General features: G+C 39.6%; 1 protein-coding gene across 1 annotated transcript in view; it reads left to right on the top strand.

Moving 5' to 3' along the window:
- LOC113834830 (cytochrome P450 2C26-like) overlaps positions 1–24,283 on the top strand; it is a 37,969-nt gene extending 13,686 nt beyond the window's left edge. Inside the window, 6 exon segments of the mRNA XM_035443080.1 lie at positions 2,320–2,496; positions 6,352–6,493; positions 12,259–12,446; positions 14,720–14,861; positions 16,034–16,078; positions 24,123–24,283. Coding sequence (XP_035298971.1) covers positions 2,320–2,496; positions 6,352–6,493; positions 12,259–12,446; positions 14,720–14,861; positions 16,034–16,078; positions 24,123–24,265 — 837 coding nt within the window. The 3' untranslated portion in view covers positions 24,266–24,283.
- Positions 24,284–27,236: the final 2,953 nt, after the last annotated feature.

Here is a 27,236-nt window from a genome sequence, read left to right as displayed (position 1 = left end):
ACTGGCTGCAACACTAGGGAGAGTGGGCCCCATATTTCCTCTGAGAGGCACAGTGGAAATGATGTGGTTGAAGGGCTGTGGAGCCCACCCAAAGAATGTGTGCTTCGGGGATCTGACTCCAGCCTTCATCTGCCATATGGTGTCTTGAGTGGGGAAGAACTTCCCCCTCCCTCCACTACTTGTGGCAGGGGCTACAGCTATCCCTGAGGTCATAATAGCAGGGGAGCTCCCCTTGCTGCCACCACTGAAGATTGCAGGAGAGCAGACACTGCACCTTGCCTGGGCAGCACAACAGAGCCAACAGTGTCCCCAGGGGTGCAGGTAACTCAACCCTGAAGTTCTGAGTGTGGGAGAGCTGGCCCTACTACCTGTCTGTCATGTGGTGGTGCGATTAGGAGAGATATCTCCTTTATCCCCAGCTCCTCACCACCTGAAGCAGATGAGGGAGCTGACCCTTCCCCTTCCCAGCTGCAGCACTCAAGAAAGCAGGCCCTGTTCCTAGCCTGGGCCGCAATGTAGAGCTGACCCACTTGGCAGAGGCACAGGTGAGCTGGCTTCCAGGGTGTGAGAATAGGGATGCTGACCACACCTCTTCACCTGCCATGTGGTGGTAAGGGTGAGGGAAAGATGCCCTCCTCACCTTGCTGCTGTCACCTGTGGTGGGTGAGGTAGCTGACCTTCCTCCCAGGCACTTGGGAAAATGGGCCCTGCACCTCCCCTGGGCAGTAGAGTAGAGCTGACCCTATTGACCACATTGATTGGTGCTGGGGGCAGAGTGTGAACAAGCCTAGAGGATGAGAACAAGGGAGATATGGTCACTCTTCTCATCTGTTTCCTGATGGTATGGGTGGGGATAGATTCCCTACCCTCCCTTGCAGCCTGTGGCACATAGTAGGGCTGTCCCTCTAGTCATCTGAGTGGTAGAGTTGTTCCTGCCCTTCACCACTTGCAGCATTTGGAAGAGTGGCCCCTACACCTTGCCTGGGTAACACAGTCTATCTGCCCCTGATGGTGTACAGGTGGAAGAGCCAACTCTGGGGGCATGAAAGAAGCTCATTGCTGTAAGTGGTAAACCTGCCAGGGTAATGCCAGAGAGCTCACCCTGGTCATGAGGTCAGGGGGAGATTTGGAGGGATGGCCATCATAGCAACTACCCAGACCCAGAACTAGGGTTATGAGTAGATGCATCTCAACATCCACCCCATCTGTGATCTGCTGGAAACATCAGGGGCTGCTCCTGCAGGCCCAGGGCTACAAGATCTTCACAGTGCAGGGCAACAACAGGATATCCCAGTAAGGACCTGGTATTGAGATTATAATAGAAACCAGAGGCCTCGAGCCAGACCAATTACTCCTTGAAGTGACCACTTGCAAGTAAAGATATATGGATAAAGGGGTTTACTGTGTGACTCTCTGTCATATTGCAACCTCCATCATGACATATTTTGTCTTAAATTTATTTTATTTGTTGGGGCTGTAGGGGCCGAGAGAGGATGGGAAGGGATGCTGAGGTAGATGGGATAAACATGTACAGTGTGAGGGGCACAAAGTATAAATTAAAGGCAAGTTAAAAAAAGAATGGCTGTGATCATAGAGAAACCCCCAATGGCTGTGCTGTACTTTGCTTTCAGAACCTCCTGGAGCCTCACCCACTTCATTCCATGGTATAGGCCAGTTTACAGGAGTTTAAAGGGCATGTGCTACATTTTGTGCTATAAATCACGGTGCCTGTCTCTCTTCACTGCTGGTATCATCTAAGACCTGTAAATGACAATGACTTACATCATATCCTATTACATACTTGAGGGAATAAATGGAATAAGCCATCAGTCAACTTTCATAATTATGCTTTATACTAAAAAGGATTCATGAATGTGGAAACATGATTATGATCTTTATCATTAGGTCAGGAAGCCAGAGAATTGATACACACATGAAATAAATCACCTCTTTCTTTTGTGGGACACTATTTTCATTCACTATTTTCAATCTATAAACCCAGTGGGTCTTGCTATATATTATGGATATATGTATTTCCTCATATCTGTTCCTTTAAAAATTTTTTGGCAATGACTGGAGAGATGGATCAGTGGTTAAGAGTGTGTGCTGATCTTTGTGATCTTCCAAAGGATCTGATTCCAATTTTTATCATCCATGTTAGGTGCCTCAAAAACACCAGCTTCCAGGGATCTGATATCTTTGGCCTCCAAGGCACCCACACATACATGGCACATACATGTATGCATGCATATATATATACTACACACACTGCTAAATGTAAAACAGTACATATTCTCAGAATTTTCTTTGATTTTGTAGGTCTGCAATAATTTCCCTTCATTAATTGACTATTGTCCAGGAAGTCATCACACAATAAGAAAAAATGTCAATTATCTCACAAGTTTCGTTTTGAAGAAAATAAAAGAACTCCAGGAATCATTGGATGATGCAAATCCTCGGGACTTTATTGATTATTACCTGATTAAATTAAAGCAGGTAAGATGTTAATATAAATTTATATTATTGTTTGAGCATTTTGTGGCTTGTTGAACACCAATGTATTTATCAGAGATGGTTTAAGTCAGTTATAAAATAAAAAGTAAAGACCCAGTGACTTTTACTGAATTTCAAACTTCAAGCTGAATATCAGAATGTCAAAGCAGCTGGCCACTAGCTTCTTACCTCTACCTCAGCTGAATGGACTGATCCTATCTCCACTAGCTGGAGCAGCTGTATTCATCAACCAATAAGAGAAACATATATTCAGAGCATACAGAAGGACATCCCATCATCTCCCCTTTTCTGTCTAAATAAAAAGGAAAGTTTTAATTTTTAACATAGTAAAATTATATATGACAGACTGTTATCATTCTAAGAATTATGCTTACAACATTTAGTCCACTATTATTTGGAAACACTTAATGAAAATATTCTATCATCTATCCTATCTTTGTGAGTCAAAACTTTTTTTTTAAATTTTCAGAATTTATTAGAAAGTTATTCTAGCCTGATAAACTCTTTTGTTTTCTAGACTATAATAATAGCCTTTCATTTGTTTCTTCTATGATTTAACTTGAACGTCACTTCCAAACTTTCCATTTGAATGTCCTCCATATCTCAGCTTCATGAGGAAGAAACCTTGGTAGGCAAATACAATCACTCTTCTTCCTTACACAGACTCTGGTCAAAACTTTTATATGTAACATCTTTCATCATAATTAAGAAAAACCATAACCATAACTATCTGTCTTCAACTCCATCAATGACCCCAGAGAGAACTTTGCCCACATCCACATTCCCACATAGTGTTAATAAATGTTTGTCTTCATTTAAATGGGGTTGGTTATAAATAGTTAATGATCATGGTTAGTCTCTATCTAAATAAAAAAGCAATATGTTGTAGAAATGAATACTTTGCATCGCTATTGATTTTGCATTATTGATAAAATTTTAAGTTGTTTTTGATACATGTATATTACCACTCTAAGTATTGTGTTTATACAGCATATTTAAAATGCTATATTTGGTCAAATACAGATTATAGTCATTCAAATAGTTATGTTAATTAGATTTTCTAGATATACAAAGATATATTTCAAATGGATAGGTATTCTTCAAAACTTTTCAAAGACCTACAGACTACGGCATTTAAAATGGTTTATTAGGGTTTTTCACAACAATGAGACAAAGTGCTCCTGGCTATACCACTTAGCTGCAAAGAAAGGAGGTAGTACTGCCTTCTTGCACTTGCATAAAATCTTGGACATTCATGCAAATTCATTGTGTCTCAGGAGTTTTTCATTTCTTTGCAACAAAATTCACTGTCACAATTTAGTACCACAATGTACTTAATCCTCATGGATGGTTTTTATGTTATTTCTACCTGTAGTTCCATATATATATGTATGTATGTATGTATATGTACATATATATGTATGAAGTTTTGTGAATCAACTGATAACACCTTTTTTCTTTACCAACTGCTAATAAATTCACATTAACATACCATTTTGTAGGCTTGAGATCCAAAGAGGTGCCAAAAGTTATAATTTTGAAACTTTATTATCAACTCAGTGAGTGTGAAGTGGTACCTCAGGGCAGATTTGATGAGTATCTTTTAAATAAACAGTGAAAATAGACATCTTGTTAGGTGCTGTTTTGCCTTTTCTGGTATATGAGATTTTTTATTCAAATATTTTTCCATTGGATTGCTTGATGCGTGTGTGTGTATATAGATACTATCCTTTCCATATAAATGACATGGAAATATATTTACATCCTGTGTGTTGTCCTTTTCACATTCTTAATTATGTCCTGAATGTGTTAACTTTTGTCATGGATGAAGTCTGGTTTATGTGGGTTTTTATTTGGTACATTGTTCTGAAATCTATGAGTCCAAATCACAAGGAATGAGGCTTATCCCTATTTTACTTTTCTAGTATGCATTTCTTCATGTAATCATATTGCTGGTTCTGTCATCACTTGCTGAAGACCCCCCCTTTAAATGGAGCAATCTTGGAACTCAGTTGTCAATCTTGGCCATGGATGTTTAGGTTAACTCCTGGCTATCGAAAATTTGATGCTGGTTTGTTTGTCAACACCTCACTACTTTCATCACTGTAGCACTTCAATAAGATTTATTAAACAATTGCTTTATGTTTGATATATCTGTTTTAATTTATTTTGAAATATTTTGTTTATTATTTGAGAATCTCATATGCAATATGAGCATGACTCTCAACTTTCTTTATCCTCCTCTCCATCCTCGCATCTCTTCCTATCAAACATTGTCATTTCTTTTTTTCCCTTCTCTTCACCACTGAGTCCAGTTTCTGTTGCTCGCCTAACCTCAGGCCTGACATATGATCAACATACCAGGGCGCACAACACTGAAGAAAATTGATATTCCCCTTCCCAGAAGCTAATATGTTAGAGGCTGGATTTCCTATTTCCTTTCCCCAGTTTGTACTGGGTTTTTATCGGTTGAAGCCTACACAGTTTTTGTGTAGGCTGAAACAGTCAGTGCAAGTTTTTTATGTTCATCTGTCCTTTTGTGTCCAGAAAACACTGATTCCTTGATGCTATTGATCACTGATGGATTCTTAACATTTATGGCCCCCCTTCTACAAAGATATTTCAGTCTTCTGAGGAGGCATGTTTCATGATTTAGGAGTGAGCATGACACAATACTTTATTCTCTGCACATTGAGCAGCTCAGTGTCTCAGTATTAATTGCCATCTTCTGTAAGGAGAAGTTTCTCTGACTGAAAAGTAAGAGAGTTCTCATCTATGGATATAGTAGTACATCATTAGGAATCATTTAACACTATTACTGTTAGTCCATTATACTAATATATTTGGCCACTAATTCTAACATCCTTTAACCATGGCAGATACAGTGGTTACCTACCTAAAGAGGTGGGCCTTAGATTTAATCATAAAGTAGTTGTTTGCTCTCATGAAATTGGTGTAACTATTGCACTAGTGGACATTAGTTTTCAGGCCTGGCATTGTTGTAACCTGCAGGATTTCAGCTGGGTGAGATTGAGAATAACTTTTCTCTACCAGTAGCACGCATGTCACATTTCAGCATCACAAATGTTAACCAATAGGGATGAAGCTTTTTGATGAGTAGCAGATTGATTTCCTCCTGTTCTGTGACTGAAATATATAGTATCAACAAAATTGGGTTTTACTGTCAAGTTCTGGAGAGTAACCAAGTTATTGCCAATAACCTGTGTTACTTAAGGATACATGTGGCTCTATTGGCCAATGGCTCAAAGGATGTAATCTTTTACTGGTCCTGGGGCATATATCACAAGATGAGAACTACCACACATTCTTCTTTACATGATTTTTATAGGAGAAAATAAAAAAATGAATAAATGTTTCCTTTATTATTTTTAAGACATAAGTGTACAAAACTGTATACACTTATGTGCAGATAATCACATCAATGTAAGAGTTAGACTAGTAAGGAATTAGGGTGAAATTGAAAGTTAAAAACATCTGTGCCATTGTCTTTGAAATAATATACTAATTACTCCTCTACTCTACATCACAGGAACTTTGTTGGCAACACTATAAAACAGAAATTTTGTAGAAGTCTTATTATAAAAAACTTGTACATAAATAAAACATCAAATCAAATTAAATAGACACAAAGTCTATACTACTCAGTAAACTTATCCTGTATAGATAGAATAACCATTTGGAATGGAATCCATGGAATTTTACTTTAAATTTTATACTTTCAGTAACAAAATATAAGCTTGTGTAAAACTGCAAAGCCATTGTAAGCAGATGCACTAATAAATTATTCATCAAATTATTGCATCAAATTATTCTTAGTCAAACCACAATCAAGAATCTGAATTTTCACTTGAAAATCTGGCAACCACTGTGAGGGATCTGTTTGCTGCTGGGACAGAGACAACAAGCACAACCCTGAGATATGCTCTCCTGCTCCTGCCGAAGCACCCACATGTCACAGGTAAGGACACAGGTGGTGAACCACAGTGTTCCTATATGATGATAGAAAGACACTTCTAGTGTCATGTGTGTTGCTATTCTTAGAGAAGTCTCAGAGCTTCACCTCCTGTGCCACTCAGTGATTTTAATGAAGAGCATGACTAAGAGAGACTCTGGCTGTCTGAAAAGCAATGAAATTCTGCTTAGTGTCTGAGTTCTCTTGAAGGTAAACGGCTACAGGGATGGCCAGGGTACATTGTCCTGTGGATACATATTCTTCTATTCTTAAAAGCCATGTGTTTAGATCAGCTAAAATCTTTCAGCTCCCTTTCCTCATTTGGATGAAATGAACTTTGGAGTGGAGAAAAGGTAACTCATCTCACTGAAGCAGAAGCAGAAAGCCTAGAATTTTCTGAGACTAGCTGAGATAATGTGCATTTTGAGAAGTATCCAAAATATTTAGATTCTCTAAAAACATTTTTCATTGGTGCACAAAATGTAGATTAAGGAATTTTATCACTTTAGAAGTCCATTTCCTTAAACTTCTGTTAAACAATTATTTATTTCAACCATACCAATATTGTTTCCTTTTACATTGTACTTTAAAAAACAGCTCCAGTGTTCCAGCATATATGAAACACACCTTCCTCCTGTGCCCAATATATACTGCATGGTAAAAACACAAATATGAAAGAAAATGTGTATTTTTAGGATAGGAAGAGATAGCAATAAGCTGCCAAGAAGGCTTCACCAAATTAATGAAACCACAGTATGAGGAATAAGAAAAAAATAGAGGAGGAACTATGATATTGAAACATAAATGTTAGATGAACATGCATGTAGTAAGAAAAACAACCCATGAATCTGCATGTACAGGCCCCTCAAGACTCTTGTTCTAAAGCAATGGAATTTTAATAGAGAACAATGATGTATACAGGATGCTGGACTTGCTCAAGTTTCCTTCCCATTCCCATTCAGCAGGTGACCCCCCTCCAGGAAAATAAATTCTTAAAAGAATCTAAGTCAAAGAAGCTCTTTACCTGACATATTGATGATTGACAGGGAATGAGAAATGCATAGGGATGAAAGCAGATGCCGACAACATTTGAGTCCCCGAATTCTGCATGTCAGAGCCCTTTCTGTTTCTTATTCCACGTATGTAAGCAGCAGGGTCTATCCTCCAGATAAAAGGACTAAATCAGCATGTCTTATTTTACCACCTTAATAGAAAGTATTTTTCATGTATTAATCAGAATGGATTCAAAACAACCAACTAACAGACTCATAGAGTTTTAAGACTGAATAGAAGCATGAAACCCTTCAGGGAGTTCCCTCAGTTACATGTAAACTGTTCTCATCAAGACTACACCAGAATTCTCCAGATCTGCTGGCTTCTAGTAAGTTTATAAAATACAAGACAGATGAGAGCTCTGGGTTTGCCATAGATTTATCCAATTTTCCATTTCTTCATGATACTTGTGTGAAAGTTTTTTTTTTTCATCCTAATATCTGAAGTAAAGTCACAGGAAGTCAGGGGCTCCGGGTATCTGAATGGCTCTTGAGGGAAGGTGAGATTATCAGAGATGTTGCTGGGGACCAGGTCTGAGAAGCTCCAAATTCAGTATTTACCATGTAAGTGCTGTAGCAGTTTTACCAAAAGAGTGAGAGATGAAAGAGAAACAATTTGTAGTATAATGCTCCTTTTAATTGAGTGTGTATTCCCAATTTTTAAAAATACCTACTTAAATTTCCAGTAGAATTCTAACTCAAGAAATGGAAAATTACAAAAAATGTATCCATTTATCAAAAAACTGCTAATAATGGAAATAATCATAATTTTTATAATGAATAATATTTATGCAATTATAATTAATCTAACAATGGATATTGTTACAACAAAGTGTTAAAATCCAATCCTCTATTTCCCCTTTTCATTGAAAATGTTTTTTCTTGCCTAGTGTGTTAGGATTATGGTTTCCCCTCCCTTATTCCTTCCTGTTCCTCCCCATCTCCTCTCACATCCAGATGCCCTTGTTTTCTGTCTCTCATTAGATAACAATTATGATTCTAAATAATGATACGTAATATAATACAGTATATGTAACATGACACAAAAAACAACACATCAGAATTGGACAAAACAGGAAAAAACACAACAGAAGGCACAGGAAAAAGACACTCAATCATTTATACATCAATAAATCACATGTAAGCACTAAACTGGAAACCATACTCTATGTGTGTAGGACCGTGCAGACCTACACAGGCCCTGTGCATGCTGCCTCAGTTTCTGTGAGTTCAAACGTCCTTTGATTATTTTGACTTTAGAGGACGTTTTTCTTAATATCCTCCATCATCTCTGGTCCTTACACTTTCTGCCCCCTATACCACAGGGTTCCCTGATCTCTGAGGTGAGGGATTTGATGGAGACATTCATTCCATTTATGGCTAAATATTTCGAGGTGTGTCACACTCTACATAATGTCTGGTTAAGAATTTCTGTTTTTGTTGCCATCTGCTGCAAGGTAAAGCTTCTCTAAGATGGCTGAGCAAGACACTGATCTATGAGTATAGTAGAATGTCATTAAGAGTCATTTAATTGCTTTGTTTTTGTTGTTTGTTTTTTATTTTTGAAAAGAAGTATTTGTTTTTATCATAAGTTCCTGGGCTCTCTAGTATCCCATTATTGGCCAACCAAGCAATTTCAGAAATGGGTTTAATAGCACGGGGTGGGACTTAATTCAAATCAATTCTTGGTTGGTTACTCCCACAAGTTTTGTGCCACAATTGCCCTATCATATCTTGAAGGCATGACACCATGTTGATCAAAGGGTTTGTGGCTGGTTTGGTGTTTATGTTTCTCTTTTGGTAGCATGCAGAGTACATTCTTGTACTAAGATACTGGAACATAGAGGTGAAGGTTCTATATAGGCATCAGTTGACTTCTCCATCTTTATAGTGTTGTCTAGGTGTTACTTCAACAATGGGTTCTTGTTTGTGGAGAGCAACCCAATGTCTTGGCCACAGTCTTGGTGGTTTGGAGATTTCACAGAATGCTCTTGATCAACAACTTAATTAGATGTAACCTAACCCTAGTACTAGAAGTTTCATTTGATGACAAGGGATGTTCAGTTGGGGCTCTGTCTCCTAAATATTTGTCTATTTCATTTAGAACACCTTCATATATGTTTCAAATATATACTTTGAAAGTTTCTACTATATTAAGTTTCCATACTATCCCTCAAATGGCCCTGTATTCCCTCCTGCATCCCTGTCTCTCTTTCCCAATTAATTCCCCTGCATACTTCCATAGTTATCAATTCTACCTCCCTTTCCTGACAAGATCTCTCTCTCCTCCATAGTCACTTACTTACATTGACCCTCTGTGGTTCTACAGAATGCAGCTTGTTTATCATTGATTTAACAGCTAATATTCATGTATTAGTGGATACATACCATATTTGTCTTTCTGGTTCTGGATTATATCTCTTGGTGATTTTTTTCTTTTTTCATCCATTTACCTGAGGATTTCATGATTTTATTCTTTTTTAATGGATGAGTAATACTTCACTGTTTAATGTGTCACATTAAAAATCAATCTATCCTGCTGTTTAGTGACATATTAATTGTTTCCAATTCCTGAATATTATGAATAAAGCAGCAATGAGCATGGCTGAGCAAGTGTTTCTGTGACAGGATGAAGCAACTGTATGCCCAAGAGTAGTTTCACTGTAACTTTGATGCAGATTGATTGACAACTTCCAAACTTACTGTCACACTTTTATCTGAAGTGGCTGTACAGGTTTGCATTCCCACCAACAATGCATTAATATTCCTTTAGATCCTCATCCTTAAGAGAATAAGATGTTACTTTTTAAAAACGGATATTCTCCATTCTGTTGGGTGTAAGATGAAATATCAAATACTATTATTTGCATTTCTATGATGACTAAGGTTTTTGATCATTTTTCTAAGTTTCTTTAAGATTTTCTCAGCCATTTGAGTTTCATCTTTTGAGAATTCTCTGCTTATATCTCTACCCCTTTATTATTTGGATTATTTGTTTTCTTGAAATCTTGGTTTTTGAATTCTTTATATATTTTGGATATTAGCCTCTTGGATGTATAGCTGGCAAAATATTTTCATTCTATAGCCTGCTGCTTTTGTCCTAATGATAGTGTCTTTTGCTATACAGAAGCCTTTCAGTTTCATGAGGTCCCAAAATGTTTTTGGTAATGAGGAAAGAGGAAGGCTGTATGTGTTTTGCATGTATTTGTTCCTATAGATGATGTAGATATAATTGAAAATTTCATTTTCCATATCTGAAAGTCATAAATATTATACATATGTGGGCATATAAGAAACCATCATTTTACAAATATCAATATATTTCAGAAGTTGTTGAAGAGGTTGAACTTGTTCAATATGGGGTGTGAGTAGAAAAGAATAGTCTTTTAAATTGTACACATGCAACACATACTCACACATGCTGATAAGTAAACATACATTAGTATGTGACTGTAACAGAATATTGTATTTAGATAGAGATTTAATATCTGACTTCTCATGTCCTTCACCACAGACTTAAGCATGGTGATTATATTGTATTACTTGATGCTTCTAATTACTTATACTCTATAGCCATCATGACTACTAAATAATAAGTATATATTGACATATCATAATATCTATGTAGAAAGATAGTGATATAAACCCAGAACACAGAATTTCTGTATAAATATATGTATAAATGCTTTTACCATCGAAAGAAATAATGAACATTTATAATTCTTTTGGAACCCCTATATTATTCTGTGTATGGCATGACCCTGTACCAAACATGTCACTGTTCTTTTTTTCCTGTTTCAAATATAAATTACTAAATAATGTTGTTATTTTATTCATAGTGCTTTGTGCATATCTAAAATAAAACAATTTTAAATTATGAAAAACATGCAATAACCAATATTCTGATGAAGTAACAGGTAGCAATCCTATTTTTGATGCTACACTATAAAAATGATAAAAGAGGAATAATGTAAAATTCCTAGCCAGGTGATGAAATGAAGTAAAGTTTTTCTTTAGGTTTAAATCCTGGTTTACAAAAATAGTTAATAAGATGTAAATGTTAGAAGAATATTTTTGGCTAGCTTTAAGGATTAGCAAGAATTAGATACAGAAAACCATCCATAAGAAGAGAAAATGGGATACAACAAGGTGAAAAACATTCTCAATAGATTAGGGATATGCAGATTCCAAGAATCAGCAGGGTCTGTCAAAATACATACTCACTTTAAAATGACAGAACATGAAGGAAAAGAAGAGAAATGCTGGTGAAGAGAGAACCAACATAAAATGGTTGAAATACCATGGGCCCTGTAAAATGCAAGAGGGCTAAAACCAGATTTACAAGTCTAGTCAAGTAAACAGTCAAGTAAATGAATGGTTTAAAAACAAAAGAAATATCTTAAATGGTAACTTTTCTCTTTCAAAGCAAGAACTGATTCCAGCCATAGATGACTTAAAAAATTAGATTGTTTGATTTGTTAATCATTTAAACTAAAAAAATAAAATACGTTTGAATATTTCAAAGTATATTCATTGGGTATTTGCTTAACTGAAAATCAAAGTTATTAGGGTATTGAATTCTATTACTAACATTATTATTATAAAATTACATGGGAGGTGACCATTTCTCAAGTTGCAGATATCATTTACAATATGTCTATATAGAAATGGTCAATGTGTCACGTTTCTATTCCCCCATTTTTTACTGTAACCAACCAGCTAAAGTCCAGGAAGAGATTGATCAAGTGCTCGGCAGAGACCGAAGCCCCTGCATGCAGGACAGGAGCCGCATGCCCTACACAGATGCCACGATTCATGAGGTCCAGAGATTCATAGACCTGGTCCCCACCAACCTGCCCCATGCGGTGACCTGTGACATTAAGTTCAGGGACTACTTCATCCCCAAGGTAAGCTTGTTTCTTCTCTGCTGCTCCTGTGTCCTCTTGATGCTCCCACGTTCACAGTGTGGTTCCAGTCCTCTGAGCCACCCAGGGCTGCTTGTGGTTTGTACTGCTCCATGATCTGGAGGCAGCACTGCTGCAGGTACAGAGATATCTGGTAATGATACTTCCATATTTGCTCTCTCTTCCAAACACTGTTGCGCAAAGCTTAGGTATTTCTGCTTGAATGTTAAACATTTTGTCAAATTCCTATAAGTCTTTTCTAGATTTTCATCATTATGAGAAAAAAAAAAACCCTTCAAACTGGAAAGAATCCATATCCTGAATTGTTCAACTCCTTAATAAGGCTACTTCATTCAATCATTTATTTGTGATATTGATTTCTTTTCCATGTATCTTGTCAATGATGCAGCCTATAAATATTTTTTTAGTGGTTTCCTGAATTACTAATGTCTATTATTATTTCTCTAGTGACTCTGGTGTTCTTTCCATCAGCTTAAAGGAAACAATTTATGTACTCATTTTATTGGTCTCATTTTTTTCTCCATTTTTTATTTAAATTAGAAACAAGATTGTTTTACATATCAGTTCCCTTTCCCTCCCCTCCTCCCCTGTCCCCCACTAACACCCTACCTATCTCATACCATTTCTGCTCTCCAGGGAGAATGAGGCCTTTAATGGAAGGGGTCTTCAGAGTCTGTCCTGAAGTCCTATCCTTTGGGATAGGGCCTAGAACCTCCCCCATGTGTCTAGGCTCAGGGAGTATCCCTCTTTGTGGAATGGGCTCCCAAAGACCATTTCTATGCTAGGAATAAGTACTGATATACTACAAGAGGCTCCATAGATTTCTGAGGCATCCTCACTGGCACCCACATTCATGGGGTCTGGATCAGTTCCATGCTGATTTCCCAGTGATCAGTCTGGGGGACAAGAGTTTCCACTTGTGCTGGTCAGCTGTTTCTGTGGGTTTCACCAGTCTTGTCTTGACCTCTTTGCTCATCACTCCTTCTCTGCAACTGGATTCCAGTTCAGTTCAGTTCAGTTCAGTTCAGTTCAGTTCAGTTCAGTTCAGTATTTAGCTGTGGTTATCTGCTTCTACTTCCACCAGCTGCTGCATGAAGGCTCTATGATGGCATATAAGCTAATCATCAATCTCATTATCAGGGGAGGGCATTTAAGGTATCCTCTCCAATGTTGATTAGATAGTTAGTTGGTGTCATCTTTGTAGCTCTCCAGACATTTCCCTAGTGCCTGATTTCTCTTTAAACCTATACTGGCTCCGTCTCTGATGGTATCTCTTATTTTGCTCTCCTCTATTCTTCCCCCTACAAAGCTTCCTGCTCCCTATGTCCTGCTCACCTCTCCACTTCTCCCCTTCTCATTCTCCTAGATCTCCCTCCCTTCCCACCATGCTCCCAATTTGCTCAGGATATCTTGTTCCTTTCCCCTTCTCTAGGGGACCATGTATGTCTCTCTTAGAGTCCTCTTTGTTGCCTAGCTTCTCTAGTGGTATGGATTGTAGGCTGGTAATCCTTTCCTTATATCTTCAGAAGTTGTATTGATTTAGGTGTCATCAGATCATGGCATCATAACTTACCAATAATCTTATTTGGATTTTATGTTATTTTCTCCCTCTCCTCCCCATTCCTTCCATTCCTTCTCCAAATAGTCTTCATCCTGTTTTTTCTGACACATATAAATATGTGCATTTCCGTGTTTGTGTATGTGCATTCACATAGTTATTCCATATATGTTGGCACACCTCTACTCTGGTACTTAGTTGTACACTTACTTTCTTATCATAGAAAGTAAGATAGATAGATAGATAGATAGATTCTCTAAATGAGAAAAAATAGTGGTATTTTTCTTTCCAAATTTTCCCTATTGTTCTTAATGAATGGTCTCCTCTTCTGTTCAAAACACTCAATGAACTATTCCACCTGGAACCTGATTCACATGTGAAGTGTGTAGACAGATGTGATAAGCTGTAGCAGACACTGGTCAGAGAAGTATGGGTCCAATCTGAAGGAAAGAAAGAAGAGACTCACGAGTTTTAGTCCAAGTACTCTTATGAAATGTCACTGAAGGCACTTTAGCCATACCTCTGTACCTGGTCTCAAACTCCTCCCTGCTCCTTATCTGTTCTGTGTTTTGAAACTTCTCTACTGTATTTGAACTTTATCCACACTATGGAGTTGAAGGTGAACTAGGTTATTTCCCTAATGTGTTTTAGCTCTACGATTTTTTGTAACTTGATTTCTCTCTGTGTGTTGTTATAGGGAACAACGGTAATAACATCACTGTCATCAGTGCTGCATGACAGCAAGGAATTCCCCAACCCAGAGGTATTTGACCCTGGACATTTTCTAGATAAGGATGGAAACTTTAAGAAAAGTGACTACTTCGTGCCCTTTTCAACAGGTAAGAGAAATTCATTTACATGGATCCAGTGACATGAGAATCTGTGGAAGCTTACATAGTGGCTCCCTAATGGCCAGCAGACTTGCAATGATCAATGGTATTACTTTCAGTTCATGCATTGTCATGAAAAGGAGATTCCTTCCCTGTCAGGGTATGAAAGTGAGGCTTTGATTGATTATCCATAGTTCAAATTTGAGAAAGCTGGAGTGTAGACTATTTGTTTTCTTTCTTTAGTTACATCAAGGAAATACCAAAGAAAGCCAACTTCATTTATACTTTTCTCACTCACCATGAAAATGGAGACATCATAACAAACATTCATGTCTATTTTGCTGTGTCAATCACTTTCTTACTCAACTCTGTAATTACAAGTTTCCAAAATACAGACAATTCTTAAAAGCCTCAAGTGCCCTTGGTAAACACCTGAATAAACAATATTTATCAAATACCAATTGGACTAGGGCAATGAAAAAGCCTCCCAGATCTCTGGGTTATTAGGGATAAATTAGCATATTTATCTCTCAAACCTTATGTATTAATGGAAAAATGTAGCAACATTCTAATACAAGACTTCTTTGCTGCCTCAAAAGGCATGGGTAACAGAGAATTTTAAGAAGAAATCACATATAATTAAAAGACGGTCATGAACCATTAGGTCAGAACATTTTTGCAAAGTTCAGATTGCCAGAAGCTTCAAGGTCATCATGAGATGATGGACATATTATCAATGTGACAGGACACTCTGCACAGATGATTGAGAACCCTGTTCCTTCTCATTCAGGGTGAGAGTAAGGGATATTGAGTCAACATCGTCAGTGTGCATGCTGCCTTTGTATGTGTAGCTTCTGTCCTTGGTTTGGTTATTTTTGATAATGAACACAGAATCCCTATTCCCCAGTCTCCAAGGCAGTATGATTACACATGTGAACTACCCTACCTAGCTAAATAGTATTTTTGAACTATGTATTCCTTAATAGTGTAGGGTAATTGAGCAAAAAATTTGTTCCCCATTTTTCTTTTTGCCTAGTTGTCTGTCCTTTCATGTAGCCATCCTTCTACCAACACATCCAATAACTTACCCATCATTCATAGCCTCTTGTGTCAGTTACAAGTACAGTGATTCTCATATTTACAAATGAGAATAATAATCTTTTTAAATCCCCATCCCCCAGGAAAACGGATGTGTGCAGGAGAAGGCCTGGCACGCATGGAGCTGTGTAAGACTAATGTCTCTTTATTCAAGAAGACACCAAGGCAAAACACAGGCCAGAGCTAGGTTATAGAACCCAGCAAGTGCAGCCAGAACAAAAAGGGGACAGAGTCCCCACGTGCAGCCCCTTAAGAAGCTCCCTTATGTCACCCCGGCTTTCCTTCACCATGCCCTTCTGGGCGAGTCCCGGGTCCACCTGGTACCTGTCCCAGGACTATTGGGCGGGGCTAGGGTGTCTCCCTACAATTCCCCTTTTAGTCTAAATGAGGATTAAAACTTAATAGTGTAAAATATCCAAAACTAACAATCATAAGGGTGAAATACAAGAAGATACAATAATCTGCTATGGTACATGCTATGTCTATTCTAGCTAAGTCTTAAAGTCATGTGGAAAAAGTGTCTAACTTGAACACCTCCTTCCAATCCCAACTCTAAACAATAAGAAGGTCATTCTTAACTAGACTTACACTACCCTAATACACAATAATGGGGAATGGGGTCGTAGCATCTTCTAGGTTACTTCCTGCTGAAATGGGACGATGATAGTCATGTGGGGGCCCTGTGGAAAAAAATGCCAGTACAGGGAAAGTCTCTAATGAGTTATGTCTAGTCCATGTTAGATGAGATTTGTTTGATTGAAGATCTACGTTGAAATCCTCAACTTGATTGAAATTGTTACTCTAGGTTCTGGTTGAAGTGTCAGTCTAAACGGAGTGGGTTGAATCCAGTGCAGTCGGGGAGGTGTAGTCCAATTCCTTTTTCGCAGCATGCAGGGATTGCTGTCAGGCTGGGTCTTGTTGGCTGTATGGGACGCAAACATAAGTGTCATCAGAGAAATGTTCGCTTGTTTATGTATGTGTACCGGGAAAGGTACCTTGACGAACCTTGACGAACAACGATTGAGAGGGTGTGAAAGAAAAAGCCAAGAAAAGACAAAGATAGTCCTCTTATTCTTCATTTATTCTGTATTATAGCAATTGGCTTCTTGATATAACACAGAAATTTTTAAATGTTGTTAAATAACATGCTTGGATTTTAGAGTAGGAAAGCCAAATCCAACTCTAAATCCAGTCTCGATTTAGTTGAATAGGGACTAGGAAATGAATAGACATAGAGTTATTCGAGAGACAGCTGTAAATTTTACCGTATGGCACGTTCCTTTTGTTCGATGGCTATAGCTACATTCTTTCCTTAAGTATCCATACATGTAGTGTCCTTTGACTTCTAGAGGGGGGTTCCTCAGAAAATACCTGTCAGTCATCCTTGTTGAGGAGTCGTCTCCCTCAACTCGAATTTTGATCAATTTTGATGGTATCCAAAGATTTTCTTTTCCTGTGGAGACAAATGCAAAATCCCTACCCCAACGTAATACATGTCCAGGTTTCCATACCGAGGTCAGCACATCTTTGTAATACACTGGTTGGTTCAGTTCAGCAGTTTTTTCCGTAGTCCAGTGTCTTTCCGCAGCTGTCTGCTCACTGTCATTGGCATTAAGAAAGTTTAACGTTAATAAAGCATTATGTAATCTATGTTTGGGGGGTTTCGACTTACCAGCTTGTCTATGGAGCATCTCCTTAAGTGTCCTGTTAGACCTTTCGACGACTGCTTGTCCTGTGGGGTTGTGTGGTATACCTGTGACATGCTTAATGTTATAATATTTGAAGAACTGTTCCATTTTTGTGGAGACATATGCTGGAGCATTGTCAGTTTTTACCTGCACCGGTATGCCCATAACTGCCATCACCTCCAGTAGGTGTGTAATAACGGAATCAGCTTTTTCAGAGTTGAGAGCAGTAGCCCATTGGAAACATGAGAATGTGTCAATGGTATGATGCACATATTTCAAATTTCCAAATTCTGTAAAGTGAAAAACATCCATTTGCCAGATCTCATTCCTCCGAAGGCCTTTAGGATTACATCCTGCTGGCAGTGGAGTTTGGTTATAAAAGGAACAAGTAGGACAGTTTCTCACTATCTCCTTGGCTTGTTGCCAAGTGATGGAGAAGCCCTTCTTTAAACCCTTGCTATTTACATGATGCTTTTTATGAAATTCTGAGGCTTCTAGCACAGTGCCAATTAATAAATGATCGATCTCATCATTGCCTTGTGCCAGTGGGCCTGGCAGACCCGTATGGGATCTGATATGTTTAATGTACAGTGGGTTACTTCTGTTTCTGATTGTTTCCTGTAACTGCAAGAACAACGAGGTTAGTTCAGTATTATCAGGGACGAATTCTGCAGTCTCTATGTGCAAGACGACTCTCTCTGCATATTGGGAATCAGTAACTATATTAAGAGGTTCCGTATAATCCATAAGCACCATAAGAATTGCATATAATTCTGCTTTCTGTACAGATGTATATGGACTTTGAACTACTTTACTTACCTCACCTGCTTTATAACCAGCCTTACCTGTTTTGTTAGCATCGGTGTAGAAGGTAAGAACTCCAGAAATGGGAGTTTGTCTTACTATGCGTGGAAGAATCCAAACTGTCTTTTTTATGAATTTAATTCTGTCGGTTTTGGGATAGTTGTTACTAATTGTTCCCAAAAAGTTGGTGAGAGCTATTTGCCAATATTCATTATCCTTCCATAAGGAGGAAATCTCATCATTAGTTAAGGGTACTATAATCTCTGCTGGGTCTTTCCCAGTCAAATGACGAAGTCTTAATTTGCCCCTTAAAATCAAATCAGAAATCTTTTCTATATATGTCTTTAACTTTTTGTTCTGCTTATGTGGCAGGAATATCCATTCCAATATAGTGTCTTCCCTCTGCATCAGAATCCCAGAAGGGTATTCTCTGGATGGCAAGATGACCAGAATGCAGTCTAGATCAAGGTTTATCCGATCTACATGCGCATCCAATATTCTGTTTTCTACCCATTGTAGCTCTTTTTCTGCCTCAGCCGATAATATTCGTGGACTGTTTAAGTCCTTATCACCTTTTAGTGCCATTTTTAAATGCTTTAAGTCATGTCCTTCCACACCAATAATTGTCTGTAATTGAGAGATTTCTCCCAGTAGCTTCTGAAGACTGTTAAGAGTTTGATAATGGTCCCTTCTAATTTGTACCTTTTGAGGTCTGATTCTTTGTAAGTCTATCTTATATCCTAAATAGTTAATAGAATCTCCTCTTTGTATCTTTTCTGGGGCAATTTGTAAACCCCATCTAGGCAGAACCTCCTTCACCATTTTAAACATACATTCTAAAGTTTCCTCACTAGAATCTGCTAAAAGAATATCATCCATATAATGATAAACAAGAGATTGTGGAAATTGTTTACGAATTATTTCCAAAGGTTGTTGTACAAATTGTTGACACAAGGTAGGGCTATTTAGCATCCCCTGAGGTAAAACCTTCCATTGGTATCTCCGAACTGGTTGTGAGTTATTAAGAGTTGGCACCGTAAATGCAAACTTTTCTCTATCACTTTCTTGTAATGGTATAGTGAAAAAGCAGTCTTTAAGGTCAATTACTATGATTGGCCATCCTTCAGGTATTAAGGAAGGCAATGGCATTCCAGGCTGCAGAGCGCCCATAGGCTGAATTACCTTATTTATGGCTCTCAGGTCTGTCAGCATTCTCCAGTTACCTGACATCTTCTTGATGACAAATACAGGAGAATTCCAAGGGCTGGTAGATTGCTCTATGTGACCAGCCTCTAGCTGTTCCTGTACTAACTTTTCTAGAGCCTCAAGCTTTTCAGAGGTCAAAGGCCATTTCCCTATCCAGACTGGTTCGTCTGTAAGCCATTTTAATGGCAGGGCCTTTGATTCCTCTGAAGGCCTGTCATTTTTATTTAGTGTCTGTACAGCCCGGATAGTTGGTAACCATTTTCCGTGGCATCTTACCCGATCTTTTCTACTATCCAGCGATTGTCTAGAATTCGTATCTGACACTGGAGGGATTTTAATTTGAGTATTCCACTGCTGTAATAAATCACGACCCCATAAATTTATAGCAATATCTGCTACGTAAGGTTTCAGTATTCCTTTTTGTCCTTCCGGTCCAATACAAACCATCGAGTTAACACTCCGTCGAACTCTAGATAGAGTTCCAATTCCTAAAAATTGTACATTGGCCTCTTTAAGTGGCCATTTTTTAGGCCAACATTTCTGAGTGATAATAGTCACATCAGCTCCAGTGTCCACTAAGCCAGAAATAACTTTATTGTTAATTTTAATTTTTAACTGAGGCCTTTTATCATTAATAGAAGCTTGCCAAAATATGCGTTTGTCATTTTCACCAGTCACATGTGATTCTTCATCACTATTTAAACTACCCTCTAGAGCAGTATCATTTTCCCCCATAGGCAAGGAATCATCTATTCGTCCTGCGAGAGATTGTCTTCCACTGTTACTGGGAATGATCGAACTGTTCTCGGGGCAGGGGCCTGCTTGAGGCCCCCTTCCGAGTTTCCTGGCACCAATAAGTTCCCCTGAACATCCCTAGTTGATCTGCATTTGTTAGTCTAGTGTTTGCCCTTACCACATCTCCTATATAACCCAGAGGGCAACGACCTGTCGCATGGAGAATTGTTAGAATTTCTCTGTCTACAATTTTTCCTTGTATGTCCTATTTTACCACAGCTGAAACATCTATTCTCCTGACGCCTCCATGGACTTCTGGAGCGTGCTCTTCCTATGTGAGGCTCTGGGTCAAGGTGGCGATGAGCACTGGCCTCACAGTACCTGTGTGAGCCCCTGTAAGGTGCTCTTCCTTCCCAAGTCCTTCTGTTGCTATCTTTTCTAATCTCCTGTTGTTTGTTGAAAACTCTTGGGACAGCTTCTTCTGCCCAGATTCCAGCATCTTGTATGTTACAGTCAACATGGCAGTATGCAAAACCCATTCTTCTAGTGGAGCTGATCTGATCTTTAGAGGCAAAAGTATTCTTTTGCACATTGGGTTTGCACTGTTATAAGCTAAACTATACACAATTGAATGTCTTATTGTTGGATCTGTTACCTGTTTGTCTACTGCTCTGGTCAATCTGTCTAAGAAGTCTTTAAATGGTTCTGTTTGTCCCTGTTCTATTTTTGTAAAAGCTTCTAGCTGTTCTCCTGATTCACGGACCTTGTCCCATGCATTTATTGCTGCTGTCCTGCATAGGGACAGCGTATGGTCGTCATATTCAGCCTGAATCTGTGGGTCAGAATAAATGCCTTCTCCTAGGATTTTTTGGAGAGGTGCATCAATTCCGTCCCTGGCGGCTTGCCGTTCTAGGAGCCCTCCTTCTTCCCTGAATAATGCTCTCCATTCAATTAAGCAGGAATTCTCCAGGACAGCTGATGCCAATCCTACCCAATCTGCGGGCGTCACCCTGTTAAAGGTGGCCCATGAATGCAACAGCTGTTTTACATTTGGGCTATGAAGACCATAGGAGACAACTGATCCCTTAATATGCCTAAGATCCTTTAATTGGGTTGGTTGCCACGTATATGCTCTCTGCCCCTGGGAGTGTTTTTTAGATGGTTGCTTGTCCACCACCATGGCCGGGTATACTAAAGGTGTGTGTGTAACCGCTTTAGGGTGATTGAAATACCTTCTCGAATTGTGCATCTCAGATCGAAGTGAGTCAGTGTCTTCTTGTTCAAGATATGTCAGCCGGGTCAGGATTTCCTCACGTGAGGCTTTAATCTCATCCACCATAAAAGATTCAAGGCGTGATGCGGAATCCACGATTTGCTTCGACACTTCTCCTGTAAGATTTTCTAGACGAGTAATACTTTCATCCCTAGCTAGCATTTGGGTGGCCTGGAAATAGCCATCCAGAGATTGAAATTTAGAATCAAGGTTGCGATTAATCTCTGCCATGAACTCGGTAGACATTTCCAGTTTGGCAACCCTGGTCTGTAACTCCTCCTGTCAGCTTTGAAACTTACTTCTAAGTTCATTGTAGTCCCTCTCATATTTCCCAGCTATTGATTTTATGGCATTATCTGATTGTTGAAGCCTATTCTGGGTTCCTTGTACCTTAGTAACAAAGGAATAAGAGAGAGAGCCTAGCTGAGTTTCTAAGTGGCTGCATACCATCTCCAACGATTCACAGTCTGCTGCCTGCCTAGCCATTAAGGCATCATGGTCTGTAGCCTGTTTTGTTTGTAGCATACCTAAACTAGATTTCAGTTCCTCATGGTCTGTAACCTGTTTAGTTTGTAGCATCACTAAACTAGATTTCAGTTCCTCATGGTCTGTAACCTGTTTAGTTTGCATTATTCCCAAACTAGATGTCAGTTCCTCATGGTCTTTGGTCTGTTTAGCTTGTAGCATTCCTAAACTAGATGTCAGTTCCTCAGGGTCTTTAGTCTGTTTAGCTTGTAACATTCCTAAACTAGATGTCAGTTCCTCATGGTCTTTAGTCTGTTTAGCTTGTAACATTCCTAAACTAGATGTCAGTTCCTCATGGTCTTTAGTCTGTTTAGCTTGTAGCATTCCCAAACTAGATGTCAGTCCCTCATGGTCTTTAGTCTGTGTAGTTTGCAGTATACCTGAACTAGATGTCAGTTCTTCATGGTCTTTAACCTGTTTAATTTGTAAGGTCTGAATAAGTTCCTGAATCTCATCATGATCCTTTGCCCGATCGGCTTGTAAAGACTCGATGGAGCATCTGTCTATTTTTATGTTGTTATAAATGTGCTGAATAAGTTCCTGAATCTCATCACGGTCCTTTGCCCGATCGGCTTGTAAAGACTCGATGGAGCATCTGTCTATTTTTATGTTGTTATAAATGTGCTGCACTTCAGCTTGAGTAGTAGACAGATCTGTCTGTATCTTATAGAACATTGAATGGAGCCCATTGTCCAGTTTTTGTTCTAACAGCTCAAGAATCAATGAATAGGTAAGTTTTGATTCATTTAGAGCCTGGCTACGTAAGGCTTGTATGTCCTGCAAGTGGGTAGAGAGATCAACCTTCCTTCTGTTCTTGAGGAACAATGACACGTGAATCAAGAAAGTCACAGCTAACAAAACATGTAAGCCCATATTTTGTAAGTCAGCCTGCTCCTCCAGCAGTGAATGCATATAAGCATAAGAGATGTTATACATGTCTAACTGCAAAGGAAATGTAGCCATATTTATTGGTAATTTCATTTCCGGTTGTAGTAACCACATGCCGGCCAGCAGGTGGCACAGCACGTCTATCTAGAGTAGGATCTGACTCTCAGAAATCTGCTTTTGCCGCTAAGGAACTCTTTAGAACTTACCTGTCGGGTATTTGAGTCAGGCAGGTGGCTGTGCCCATGGCTAGAGTTGAAAGACTTACCCTGCCAGGGTCTGGCCGCAGATGGCGGCAGCAGGTGTAGACAGGCAGGTGGGAACAGAGGGGGTAGGTGCTTTCCCTGTGAATGAAAGCTGAAAACCCTCTGCTGTGCCCGCAGGGAACTCCTGCGTTCAGGCCCTAAGTGCACACATGTAGCTAGCTAAAGTGAGTGCCCGGGAGAATTCTCCCAGGCAGCAGGAGGGCCAGACAAAGCCAGGCCGGGTCTCCTGCGGGTGGGCAGCTCTCACGGGGCGGGAATCAGAAGTCCCAGTGGCGCGATTAGGCACGAGCCCTGCTTTCGCGGCTGAGCCGCGGCATGCACTGGCACCGGCGCCTGCGGGAAGTGGAGGAGTCCGGTCTGCAAGCGGGTGGGTTGGCGAGCAGGCGTATCTCACACCGACACCGCGGCGGGAGTCAGCGCAAGCGCTGCACCGGGGCCCGGGGGGAGTAGAGGGCGGGGGAGGGGATGCCACACGTGGCGGAAGGAACTCACTGATTCTCCTGGGTGCCCGTTGGCTCTTCAGGGTCGTGAAATTCCATTGGGCGCCACGTGTAAGATTAATGTCTCTTTATTCAAGAAGACACCAAGGCAAAACACAGGCCAGAGCTAGGTTATAGAACCCAGCAAGCGCGGCCAGAACAAAAAGGGGCCAGGGTCCCCACGTGCAGCCCCTTAAGAAGCTCCCTTATGTCACCCCGGCTTTCCTTCACCACGCCCTTATGGGCGAGTCCCGGGTCCACCTGGTACCTGTCCCAGGACTATTGGGCGGGGCTAGGGTGTCTCCCTACAGAGCTGTTTATATTCCTGACCACCATTTTACAGAATTTTAAGCTGAAATCTCTGGTTCACCCAAATGACATCAATACAACCCCAGAGGTCAATGCATTAGCCTCTCTGCCACCCCCCTACCAGCTCTGCTTCATTCCTGTCTAAGGAAGATAAGACTTTCTGGACCAGGCTCTGTTGTTTTCTGGAATCCCCTCTAGACCTTCATTCCATCAGGGACAAAGTGTCCTTCCTCCCCTCTTATGTATTCCCATTCTGACAGTCCCAGGAAGCACCTGTCAATCATCCTACAATTTCTGGAGTCACTGCACAAATATATTCCTTTTTTCTATTCTTTGAAACAGTATTATTATCCCTTGTGTTAATATGTATCTGGTCTTGAGCTTAAATAAAACTTTACTGTTATATAAATTATATAATGAAATATAATTATATAATGAAATAATTCATTATTATTTTTCTTCTTCTTGTGTGCAATAATAAATGTATTTGATTTGTGTACTTTTTCTGAGACTAGCTTACAATTCAGGTAAAAAATGAAAGAAAGTACAGTTTCCAACAAAACATGCTGGTCCACATACTGTGAAGGATAGAGGGCTAGAGAGGTATTTCATTCACTTAAGTGCTTGCCTCACAAACTTGAAGACCTGTATATAAACTGTGGTATGTGTATAATGGCCAGCCATGGTGGTGTGTACTTGTTATACCAACACTGGGGAGATAGAATAAGAGATACTTCAATCTTGCTGGACACCCGATTTAGCCTAATTAGTGAGGCCCTATTACTCTATCTCAAAAAGCAAGCTTGTCATCTCCCACAACACCCAAGGTTCACTTTGACTTTCACATGTGTGTGAAAGTACATACAAGTACATACATTCGCTCACATATATGCATCTGATTATGCACACACATCCACCCACTCACATATATACATGCAAAACAGGATGTGAAAAGGAAAGTACCAAAGCTCTTTGGCTGAGCATCACTTAGAATCACAGCTGTATTTGGTGTTCTTTTTTATTAAATTTATTTAATTTACAAACAATCTTATTTTACATATCAATCCCAGTTCCCTCTCCAAAACATCCTTGCATGACCCCCACCAAACCACCCATCCAACCCCACACCCACGTCCCAAGAGTGTGAGGCCTTCCGTTGGGGATCATCAAAGACTGTCACATCATTTGGAGCAGGACCTAGGCACTCCTCCGTGTATCTGGGATGAGAGATTATCCATCCATAGGGAAAGGGCCCCCAAAGTCCATTTGTGCACTATAGATAAATACTGGTTCCACTGTAAGAAGTGCCACAGAGACTACCCAGTCCTCCTAACTGACACCCATATTCCGAGGGATTGGTTCATTCCAATACTCTCACTTGGTCGGGTCAGCTGTTTCTGTGGGTCTCTCCAGCATGGTCTTGACCCCAGCAACAGCTGTCATGCCATGAGACAGGATGATCTGTGATGCCAGTGCTCTCCTTCCCCTCCCTCAGGCAAGTGAATAATATATAAAGTTTCCCCTTCCTGAAATAAACTGAGCTTGCTACACCTAGCTTGTCTCCTGGGAGACTTTGCCATTGACCCTGTGCCTACTCATCCCTTCCCCAAAGGGGAAGGTCAGGGGGACAAAGCAGCAGATGAAAGCAACAGTAGATAAAATGGTTTTTATTTCTTATAGCTGGTAGATTTTAAGGGAAATTTAGTACAAATTGAGCAAGTGTCAAAGAGCCCATACGGGGATCCTCCCAAACTTGGAATATTTAGGCACAATCAGGTGATAAAGAGGAAGTGAATGGAATAAATACAATAGGATAAAGACTTCTGACATGATCTTTAATGTAGGGGAAAGGAAAATCTGTGATAATACGTATGAACTGCTTGAACTAGGAAAGACCTTCAAAGAAATGAAATAACCTGTTGCAGTCTGACCCTTTCCTCCTTAAAATTGCAATGAACATTCTGCTTACTATAGCAACAGAAATAAAATTCCCAACAGACAAAAAAGGAAAGGCAGACACTTTCTATCTTTATGTGTCTTTTTTTGTTACTCTATTTCTTTTCCTTTTATATTTTTTCATTTTCTGAAGCAGGGTTTCTCTGTGTACTTTTGCCTGTCCTGGAAATCACTCTGTACACCAGACTGCCCTTGAAAATCACAGGAGTCTGCTTGCCTCTGCCTTCCAAGGGCTGGGATTAAAGGCATATGCCACCACGACCACCACTACCACCACCATCACCACCACCACCACCACCCAGATCCTCCTCCCTCCCTCCCTCCCTCCCTCCCTCCCTCCCTCCTCCCTCCCTCCCTTTCTCCCTCCCTCCCTTCCTCTCTCTCTCTCTCTCTCTCTCTCTCTCTCTCTCTCTCTCTCCCACTTTATCTTGTTTCTTTTCTATTCCAAGCCTACATATATATATATATTTTTTAAACATGCTGTAAACCCTCTGGAGGTTTATTTTCCTCTGAATCTTTCTTTACTGTAAATCTCTGCCTTTTTCTAGCCAGGAGCCTTTAATTGTTAAACAACATTGCTAAAATTAAAGCTGTGGCTGTTTTAGCTGCTGTCTTTTCAAGGTGGCATGGATTCATTTACCACCAGAACTGGGAACTGTGTTCACCACCTTGGTCTATACTGCTATCAAGCATCATGCTGCCAGCTTGGAGATGTGCTCACTGTCACTGCTAGTTGCTCATACACACCTTTCAGTTGTTAGCAAGGCCTCTGAAAAGTGCTTTTTGCCACTTATGCCATGTCTGGAAACCTCCCTCAATGGAGCTTCTTGAATCTCTGCTTGTCTATAGTAAAACAGAGCCAACCTGAGAAAATTCACTTGCCTCTTCTATTCTTTTGTTTTTAAAATCCCTTTATAAGTTTTTGTCAAGTTTTAAGTGGAAATTCATGCTCCAACTTGGGTGTCATTTTGAAACTTAAGCTTTTTAACCAGTCAGGTCCTGCTACCCTGATCTTGAAGAAACATTGTATATCATGGAGAACACAATAAAATAAAGGCCCCACCCATGCTTCTATACCAATCATGTCTCTTTTGACTGAGAAATGGATACAAATTATAGGACATTTTCATTATATTTTTGTTAATGTTTCTTTTAAATTT

Source organism: Cricetulus griseus, chromosome 3 (assembly GCF_003668045.3).
Source record: "Cricetulus griseus strain 17A/GY chromosome 3, alternate assembly CriGri-PICRH-1.0, whole genome shotgun sequence".
NCBI classification, from domain to species: Eukaryota; Metazoa; Chordata; class Mammalia; order Rodentia; family Cricetidae; genus Cricetulus; species Cricetulus griseus.
The sequence above is the reverse complement of the archived record's forward strand: the minus strand, read 5'-3'. Positions and strand labels throughout refer to the sequence as shown.